The sequence below is a fragment of the Sphaerodactylus townsendi genome, linkage group LG02 (genome assembly GCF_021028975.2).
Source record: "Sphaerodactylus townsendi isolate TG3544 linkage group LG02, MPM_Stown_v2.3, whole genome shotgun sequence".
NCBI lineage: Eukaryota > Metazoa > Chordata > Lepidosauria > Squamata > Sphaerodactylidae > Sphaerodactylus > Sphaerodactylus townsendi.
Window position 1 is genome coordinate 120,846,445 of NC_059426.1, and position 10,723 is coordinate 120,857,167.

The window sequence follows — 10,723 nt, forward strand, 5'->3', positions numbered from 1 at the left end:
CTTTTGTTCGAGTCCCATGTCATCAGGACTGCCCAGGTGACTTTTTACCACCTGTGACAGGTACAGCAGTTGGTTCCGTATCTCTCCCATTCTGACCTGGCCACAGTAATCCATGCAACGGTCACCTCCAGATTGGACTATTGTAACTCACTCTACGCTGGCCTGCCTTTGTCTGTGACCCAGAAATTGAAGCTTTTACAACATGCAGCAGCCAGGCTCCTTCTAGCAAATGCTTTTTGGATGCTATAGCCTTTTTCTTCAAATAAGCCCTAGATGGGTCCACTTCTTGCAAAATCATTCAAAATGTCTGTTTCTTCATCACCCTTCTCCTTTCAGATATTTTATAAGAAATTCCATATTTTCATTGCTGGAGTAGACATGGGCAGTGCAATCCAGGGGGAGGGGCAATTTCGTAGTGGCTAGGGATGAACCACCATGGTGCATTCGCACCACCTCCAAAGAGGATTGGGGAGGCATAGAGAAGATAAAAATCTGAAACAGAAGACCCCAAATCACCATTCTGTTCCAGTGGTGTCCGCATGCTATTTTCATGGCATAAGTTGCCAGTAGGCTTGGGAGATGTTTCCAGGCCAAAGGTCCTCTAGAGGCCAACTAAAGTTGGTTGTGACCTAGGAACCTCCACCGGTGCTGGTACGAGCTCCTGGGGTGGAGGCAGGCTGGTGCAGCAGCAGCTTCCATATTCAGACATCACAGAGCCATGCAGCACCCCATTGCCAACATCAGTGCCCCTCTAGGTTGCGCAGCTGCCACTTATGTCATCTGGACTGGCCGCTATGCCAGCAGTGGAGTCAAGCCAGCTCCTCATACTTCCCCCTCCCCCATTGTACTCATAGCTATCAAATGAAACTATAAACCCCAATTTATCTGTTCTCATTTTAACTTCTATACTGAAAATATCCAGGAATCAAAGCTACAAAATTCTACAGCATTACAGAACTTATCAGATTCATCACAGCTCCTCAAACATCATGATCCATACACTACTAATGTTTGTTAGCACACAAAAAGAATTCTCATCTTTTCTTTCTACCAAAAGCAATTACCAACTTATTTCAAATAGTAAATGAGTTGTATTTTTGCAAACTTATTTTCCAATTGAGAGAGAATACCTGCTCAAAAATCTGGCTCTGTTAGTCACTTCTGCTCTACTTGTCCTTTGCTCATACTGCTGCTACAAATATTACCCACTGGTTCTTCAGAGTATACCTGAGGTATACTGGCAGCAAAAACAAAGCACTCCTTGTTGTCTTCCTAGCAAATCCCTGTGTTCAGAAAGACAGTGCTTAAAGGAGTACACATATGACTAATCCCATGGCACTGTGAAACTATTGCTATTTCAGGCAACCAACTAGCCATAAGTTATAAAATGGTAGCAACCATTGTTAAATTATGGAAACAGACATCCTGAAATTTGGTGTCAGATCTTCTGAACTTTTGAAGATATACATACATATGAATGAAGTAAGGTAGAAAATGAGCAATGGGAGAGAGACACAGGAACAAAAAGGGGAATTTCATATCACTATGTTGTTGTTACTCAAACATCTTACGGCATGAGGGCAAGTAACTGTAATCACCTCTCCACCTCTGCAGTCAGTTGCACTTCATATACCAAATGTGTTTCTTGAGAGGAAGAAAGGAAACTTGAGAAGCTTACCAAGAACTTCTGTTGATGCCATCTCCAAGAGAAGGAAAGGTTTTCTGGTAGGAGACTCTATTCTTTAAAAAGACTGGGGTTTTTTTGTGGGATACAGGTTTCTATACGCAAATAATTTCAATTTTGTTATATACAACAGCAGTTTTAAAAAGACATTAACTCTTGTAAAACATTCCAAGCTTTAAGCCTAGCCTCTCTGAACATTCCAACCAATCCAAAACACTCTTGATATTCTCACTTACTGTTGCTGGATTTGAGATCCCGGTGGATAACAGGAACAACTGCTTCATCATGCAAATAATTCATGCCTCCAGCAATCTGGACAGCCCAGTTCACCAGTATGTCTGGGGGGATTCTTTTTCCAGACAATACCCTATTTAGTGATCCTCCACGGGCAAATTCCATGATTAAGCAAAGGTTAGGTTCCTTTAAACATACACCTTTAAGGGCAATGATGTTGGGATGTTTGAGCATTGCAAAGAGTTTAGCTTCTTGACGAACATTCTCAATAGTTTCATTGACGTCTTCATCTGGATCATAGCGAGCTGCCTTAACTGCAACTTCCTCTCCAAACCAAACTGCACGATAGACCTTCCCAAAGCCTCCTATGCCGATAACTTCTTCCAGAACAAGCTCTGAGAAGTCAATCTCCAGCACTAGGAAGAGAAACAAAGATAACTTTCTTATAGTAGAAACAAAATACTTCCTCTTCTAAATTTAGCTTACACAGCACAATTACATGGGGTTGCTAATTCTGACACTGTTTGCTTTCAAAACTCCAAAATAAAAATGTGCTAAAACATTATCACAAATGTACTCTAAATTTCGTACAATTTTCTTGCCAACAATGACAACCATAGTGATTACAGAATAGCTATACAACGTATTCAGAAACATAGATAAAGGCCCCAAATATGCTTCACATATGAATCTTACGTATCTAATTTAAACTGATCTTTTACATTCTTTGCTTGTCATAAACATGAGGTTATTTCAATCAGGATTAATAACCGGGCTAAATGAACATAAGTATGCCCATAAAGAAAGATTCAGTAAGATTTTAAAAACTCTCTATCAGACTACTGGTATAAACAAACAAACAGACTACTGATATAAATAAACAAGCAATTCAAATGGTTCTTTAAGAAGTCACACTAACAGCTTAGGCTAGAAAGTACAACCAATACGTAAGCTGCAGCCCACCTGATAATGTGTGGCTTTCAGATGGGTGATTAATGATCCTACATAAAGCTCAATTCGTCCATCCAATAAAGACCACTCCTAACCTTTCTGAAAGCATGTACACAATTCTACTGAAGTTAAATGAAAGGAACACACAGAAACTTCAGATAAAAGAAAAACAGGAAACTGCTGATATCGGGAAAATACTCTTGACAACTTAAGGACAAGGGCAGAATAATTTTCTAAAAAGCATATGTCATGGGGACATGGAAGTTTAAAATGTAAAAATCTAAAAACTAGAAGTACTATAGATCTGAAATTCTCACAGAATGAGAACATAAATTTGCTCACATTTACAGTTTCAATAACTTTAATTATTTGTTTGACAAATTCATTCAAAAAGTGAAAAGTTTAATAATTATTGTTTTGATAGTGCAGACCATATGATACCTATTAAAATTTCTATTTCCATATTAGTAGAAAACTAATTTCAGTAAAATGGCTATATTGGCCTGTTGCAGCAAAAAAACCAAAAACCAAATGTCACACGGTGGCACCAAGACTAACGCATTGAATGCAGCATAAGCTTTTATAGCGTAGCTTCATCAGATACATGAAGGAAAAGGTTCGTATACTACGAGGTGGCCACTACCAGTTGGAGTCCTTACCTTCAGTATTGCTATTAACATACAAGCAAATACGAATAGGACTGAAAGACATAAAGAAAGGATGCATGGAATATACACTTTACTAACAGTCTCCACTGCAAGTAACAATATTCAAGGCTGCAGATGTTCATTGCTAACACAGCATACAAGTTAAGACAAAAATAATGTTAGCAGCTGTGTTTTTTATTGCATGAACAAACTGTAAGAACCTTAACATCTTCCTTAAATAGAAGAGTTTTTGATCCAATAACTTTCTTGGGACTTTTCTCCTTTGGAAGCTCTTCAGTGTAGTTGGAAGACATACCCAGCATCCTTGTGGAAACTAAGCCAGTGTGTTGAAACATATCAGCCCCAAAGACATGAAATCTAAAGCAGAGTTCTCCAAAAATATACAAAGCAGACCAACTATCAGCTCAAGTCAAAATATGCATTTTAACATTCCCCTGCGGGGAAAGGGTGGGATATAAATTTAACCAAATAAATAAATAATAAACTACAAATGTAGGAAATATCAACTAATTGCACACAGTCATTACTCCTGGTGACTAAGAAAAAAGGGAAGAATATAAAAGTTTGAGATTACACACACACATATATTGTATATGCTCATATATAAGTCGACCCATGTATAAGTTGAGGCACCTAATTTTACCACCAAAAACTGGGAAAACATATTGACGTGTATAAGTCTAGGGTGGTAATTCCAAAGCAGGCGGGAACTCCAAAGCAGGCGGGAACAGGGAAAAGCCGGGGCGCCCACTCCACACCGGATCATTCCCCCTCCCCACCGCCTCCTGGATCCCCACAGCAGCCCCAACCCTGGGCTGCTCTGGCATTTCCTTGCTTGCAAGCAAGGAAACGCCAGACAGAGCATTCGCCTGCTTTGGGAGTTTCCTTGCTCGCAAGCAAGGAAACCCAAAAAGCAGACGACTGCTCCGTCTGGCGTTTTCTTGCTCGCAAGCAAGGAAACTCCAAAGTAGGCGGGCGCAGGGAAGAGCCAGGGTGCCTGCTCCCCACCGGATCGCTCTCCCCCCCCCCCGCCGCCGCCTCCCAGATCCCCACAGCAGCCCCAGCCCTTGGCTGCTCTGGCTTTTCCTTACTTGCAAGCAAGGAAAAGCCAGACAGAGCATTCGCTTAAGCAATCTTTGGAGCACTGCCCTTTTAAGAAAATCATAGAGACACTCTGCCCGAGCGACAGCTTCCCTGAAGCCAAGTCTCAGAGCCTGCAGGGAAAAGAAAAGGTGAGTGAGTGAGTGAGTGAGTGAGTGAGTGAGTGAGTGAGTGAGTGAGTGAGTGAGTGAGTGAGTGAGTGAGTGAGTGAGTGAGTGAGTGAGTGAGTGGAGACCCGAGTGGACGGCGGTGACACCTGACCGCATGTGGTGTGAACTCCAGCATTACAGCTAAGTCGAGAAAGGGGCTTTTGGGGCACAAAAAATGTGCTGAAAAAGTTGACTTGTACGCAAGTATATACGGTAAATGCATATATTATTTTTCTGTTCTTCCCCTTCTTTTATAGTAGAAATGCTGTTACATTGGGGGTACTGAAGGAAAACAAAGCTTCCTAATAAACATTTTCTCTTTCAAAATGTGAAAAAAGTGTTTTAATACAAGGTTTTTCACACTCAAATGTATATGATGGAACAGGCCTTACATTTCACTCATTCCTAATGATCAGTGTTAAAAATACTAAATAAAAAAACTGAAATACTTTGGAAGCAATATGCTATAATATTTAACATCAACATATTAAAAGTTCAGTTTTTCAATGTTATAAAGCAGGGGTGTCAAATATGTGGACCAGGGTTGGACCTGGCCCCTTGAGAGGGCTTAATAGGTCACACGACAGCTGAGGCAACCCCCCTTTCAATTTGGTCTGACAACACCCCCACCCCCACCAGCCAAGTCACATTTATCCTTCCCTCATAACAAATGAGTCTGACCCTTTTGTCTAAATAATATGCGATATTTTTGCTTCTACATAGTTCATTTTCTACCATTATATTTTCCCTACTTCTCAGAAGACAAAAATGATATGTGTGCTATGGTAGCATATTTTGCCACTCTTTCTTAAGTATTGGGCACACTTGCAATTTTTCTTATAGAAAACAAAGACATTGAAATTCCTCAAATAAGCCAATTTTTGGTGCTAAGTTAAAAATGGTGCATTTTATGTTGTTAAAGCAAATAAAAGTAGTTTGGTTAGCCAGGAAACTAAGTATTGCATTTATTGACATTTTTGTAAAAAAACAACCCTGGAAAATGTTTTTGTTTCCATAGCTTCAAATCTTCTAGAGCCATGGTGGCGAACCTTTGGCACGCCAGATGTTATGGACTACAATTGGCCATTCTGGCAGGGGCTGATGGGAATTGTAGTCCATAACATCTGGAGTGCCAAAGGTTCGCCACCACTGTTCTAGAAACTCACATCTCTAAGTGAAGCTCCACCTACATTTCCAGTTGCCACATCAACTACTTTTTCAAGTAGGTCTGCCAATAGACTTGGGCAAAATTACCTTTCCCTTTAACAGAGGCAGGGAATGTGGAAATGGGCAGGTGAAACTTTTCATTACATGGAGGTAAAATCCTATTAAGTTTGTACTTAAAGAGACATTTTTTCTCTCTAAGCCTGCTGACAAGCACATCAGGAAGTAGCAAGGTAACCTTTTTAAACCGACTGAAGTTGCACATTAACTGCTTTCTCCTCCTCCTTTCTGAATTCTCAGGTACAAGTTACCTAAACTGAATAACTTGCATGCATTTCCCTTCCCACTAAAAGAAATAGGAACTGTTATATCTAATGATATAACAAATTTTCAAAGCAATTAAAGAAACTCTTCCAAAAATATCTGATTTGTTCATATCATTGCAACCTCTACATAGGCCTGGATCCAGCAGAGGCTTTCTGTTGATAGAAGTGAGAGGGGATTCTCACCAATTCACACTTCTTTATGCAGACATCCCATGGCCCCTTCATGCTCTTACTGGAGTTATTTATGCGGTACAATGTCATTGCAAATTAGTATGTTCAAGGATGACCAGTTGGGCTGTCAAGGGTTTATATGCACAAGAGCTTTGTAAAAACAGGGAAGAGCAGTCTCCACTTATTAAATACTTGTTTGTCTTCAAACACATGTCATAGGGATTCATCAGATACAGGAGGCAGACTTGGTGAGGGAAGCTTCTCCTTTGGAATCTATATGATTGGCCCAAGTGGCAGTTTTATGAAAAAAAATGTTCTGGGTGGACGTCACCCAGATTTAAACTGTGGAAGAGAAGAAGTTTTCAGAAACTATTTTGGCAATGTACTTCAGACTCACAAGCATGCAGCACAGCCTGACTTCTACTGGGTGAAAAAAAAACCTTCCAAAACAGAGTGCTTTACTAGTCCTACTACAGTCAATGCCCTTTACAGTTCATCTACAAATCAAATCAGATTTCCAGAAGAACTCTCTTTTGGTCTGGATGGACTATTGCTAGTACTTGCCATTAGTTCACATTTTCATTCTATTTTAGTGATTTGTGGCTGATTTGATTATTCACATGCATTATGGTAATAAAACATTATTTTAGATATTTATAGGTTATAAAAGCCTGCTTGGACTTGCAGCAAATGCATTCAGTGTTGGATAACTAGTTTGGCCTTCTTGGTTCAGTATAAAAGCCTTGAATTTCTGTTTTATTCTCTGACTATTTACATGGATCTTGAATGGGCAGTACTCTTTTGGAAATATTTAGCCCATTTCATTAATGCCAATAAAGTTTAATTTTGGGATATCTAAGTGTATAGCTCTTTCCCTTGATCTGAGATTGTGCTGTACAGAATATGATTGGCACATTTGTTAACTTTTAATAATAAATATACTTTAATACCTTGATTGACATCAATCCGTTAAATGTTTTAACAATTGTGGCATCAGAATATGTGGTCACTGCAAACCAGCCACTGATGAAACACAGGTTGGAGATATTCTTAATGAGTGATCTATAATCATCGTATGCTAATTTATAGATTGCTATGTGCAAGTTATTATATATGACATAGGTTAACATTTAATTGAATTTTAATTTTGAAAGTATTAATATTCAGCTGACTACTGATGAAGACTTTAATGTCATAACATATCCAGTTTCCCATTCAAAGTTTTTAATTAGCAACTTTCTAAGTGTACGTCACAGAATCTGGGGGCTATCATGGATTTTACATTAAACTGTTGGTTGTATTAGTTTGATTACAATTGCTTATGGTGGGATTCCCCAATTTTCCTCAACCAGTTGGAGATTTTCCCTCAATCAGTTACAGATTAAACACAGGTGAGCATTCAGCAGCATTCAAAATTGAAGAAATGGGAGTTCACACCACCATGAAAGGCTGCACGTGCACTTCTGTAGTTTTCTCCTGTAATTGTTACTAGCCCTTTAAGACAGAACAAAGGCAGCTTTGTGTGCAGCTTAGCGGCAGTATAGTAATTGCAGTTACTAATTTCCTGGGCTTCTTGGTCCAAAGGTGGAACATTGGTAGGGAAATTCCTCCACATGCCTGGCATCCAGAATGGGGAGGGGACAAAAATCAAACACAATCATTTCTTGATTGCTGCTTCCTCTGGAGTAAGGTACATCTCCAAAACGGAAAAAAAGGGTTACAATCACTGCAGCTGCCTCTTCAATTCCTCTCTGCCTTTTTTCCCCTACGTTTTTGTTCAATAGGCAGAGGGACAAGAAAACTCCCAGAAGGAGCTGGTCACATGACCAATCTCCAAGAATCCAACTTCTGTATTTAAAAAAACCCAAAATCTGAGTCTTCATATCTGAATTCCATTACATGAGCTCCTGAACTGCAACTGAACCTTTGCAAGATTAAAAGTGAAATCCTATGCAGACCTACTCCAGCCTGAGTCAATTCATTTCAACACATTGAGACTGAAATAAGTCTGTGTAGGACTTCACAGTAAACCATCATTAAGTGCTGACAATATCATGTTACAAGCAAAACATATTTGCAATGAAATACTATAACACTTGAGATACAAAGAAGTTCATACAATCCTGTAGCAATTAACAAACATGCAAATTACAGTATCTCTCTAACTTTGCAAAGGACTAGCGTTAAAGAGAACAAGAAAGCAGAAGGCCATTGCTTTCACCTCCTGCATGTGAGCTCCCAAAGGCACCTGGTGGGCCACTGCGAGTAGAAGAGTGCTAGACTAGATGGACTCTGGTCTGATCCAGCAGGCTCTTTCTTATGTTCTTATGAAAATTTGCAGAGAGCTACTGATGTGACTGTCCAGCTTCAAGATACTGCTCAGTATTCAAGACAAAACTTGACTTCTAATATATAGCCAGTCTTAGAACCATATACCTTAAACTAATTTAGACAGGAATGTTTGGGCTTGTTAAGTGTTGCATTTATGAACCAAGAACCCCTGAATGTTTTAACGTTTATATTTTAAAACAGTTTTTAGTACATTGTATTGTTTTATTATGTGCATGTATGTAAGCTGCCTTGAGTCCCTTTGGAAGGTTAGTGGGATATAAATAAATAAATAATACATTAGCGCCACCATAGATGAAAGTCTGGCCATTCCCAGGAAAGAAAACTGCCAAGCCTCCACACATGGATGACAAGATTGTCATCGGTATGGACACCCCCGCCCCGAAAACAAGAGTTCTAGACTATTCTGGAGTCCAGCAGGACCTGAGACTGACAACATGTGTTTCCCGCGCGACTGGACCCGTGTCCACACTAGCAGGCCTGCTCCCTTTGGGAAAAGGCACTCCCGATGCTGCGGCTTCCTCCCAATGGCGCCAACCCCGTCCTCGGACCTCCTTCCCTGCTCTCTTACACTGTATGGCCGGAGGCTGCAAGGAGTGGGGCTGGACCTCCGCAGCGGCCCCCCGGCGGAGGCGGCCGCCGCTCCTGCTCACGTAGTTGCTGGGGAAGATGCCGAGGCGCCGGTCGATCTGGCCGGTCCACCAGCCTTCGTCGCCAGACACCCGCGAGTCCTGCGAGAGCACCTGCACCACGTCGCCAGGGCGCAGGCTGAGCTCGTCCTCGCCGCACGCCTCGTATTCGAACACGGCCGTCCAGAGGCTGCCGCCGCCGCCGCCCGCCTTCTCCCAGCCGGGGCTGGCCGTCCGCGCCGCCGCCCCCTCCGCTTCTTCATCCTCGCCCGGCTGGCGGGGGCGGTGCGGGCTGCGCTCTGCGAAAGGCTCCATGCAGGAGGCGGAGGGAGCGGCTCCTCCATAAGGGGGGAGGCGCTGCCCGCAAGGGGAGCCGCCTAAGGCTCATACGGCCGCGCTTACCGGCCGCAGGTACGACCCCAGCCGGACGACGACGAGGCCGCGAGCGGAGGGCCGCCACGGGGCGGCATGGAGCGGCGTTCCTCGGCAGCAGCCCGGGCAAAGCGCCCGCCCACTTAACCGCCGCTGCCGCCGCCTCCACCACAGGACGGAGCCCCAACGGCGCATCCTGAGCCACCTGACTGACCGGCAAGCTTCGAGGAGGGGAGGGGAGAAGGCGTTTACTAGCCCCGCCTCTTTGCGAAAATCTTTACTCTCATTCGCTGCTTCAACAGTCTTTCAAGCTCCTCCCTTACCTGATTGAAGATCCTCGGGCACAACCCGCTCCTCGGTCCATCTCCGCCCAATTCTCTCTCTCTGTTGTCTCACACGTTGTCCGAGCCGCCTTTCCCATTGGCCGATTCTGACAGACGGTGGGTTTATATTGGCTGGGATTTGCCGTCAATTCAAGAGAGGGTACTATCTGCTGGTCCCTTTCGCGTCGCTCCGCTCTTAAAAAAGGTTGCCCTTTCGCTCAGCATCGCCGCTCGGAGAAGAACTGTCATTGGACCGTAAGTGAATGGGCGTGTTTCAACGGAGAGGAAGGGCGCGCTGTCTTTATTCCGATTGGCGCAGAGCCCAGAAGAAAGGACGCTTCCTTTTTTAATTGGTGGTTGTCTACCCAGGCGCTACTACCCGTGGCAGGTGCATGCTTTTTCCGACTCCCTTCTGTGCACTCGCTGGAGAAACAAAATTATTTTTTTTCTGGTAGGGGAGGAGAAAGGGTTTTTCAGGTATCAAGATATCCGAGAAATAATAAGGTTATGACCAAAAAAGCAACAACAACAGAAATAATTTTAAAACTCACTGGAAATGAATGATTAATTAATTTCCAGTGAGATTAGATTATTTATTTATT

General features: G+C 42.5%; 1 protein-coding gene across 2 annotated transcripts in view; it reads right to left on the reverse strand.

Annotated features, from left to right (window-relative positions):
- Positions 1 to 9,971, reverse strand: part of MAP3K9 (mitogen-activated protein kinase kinase kinase 9) — a 47,448-nt gene extending 37,477 nt beyond the window's left edge. For both annotated transcript variants that reach the window (XM_048486694.1, XM_048486695.1), the window contains exons 1-2: positions 9,369 to 9,971; positions 1,921 to 2,334 (exon numbers count right to left, since the gene is read on the reverse strand). In XM_048486694.1, coding sequence (XP_048342651.1) covers positions 1,921 to 2,334; positions 9,369 to 9,741 — 787 coding nt within the window. In that variant the 5' untranslated portion in view covers positions 9,742 to 9,971. The remainder of the gene's footprint in view (positions 1 to 1,920; positions 2,335 to 9,368) is intronic.
- Between the last annotated feature and the right edge of the window lie 752 nt (positions 9,972 to 10,723).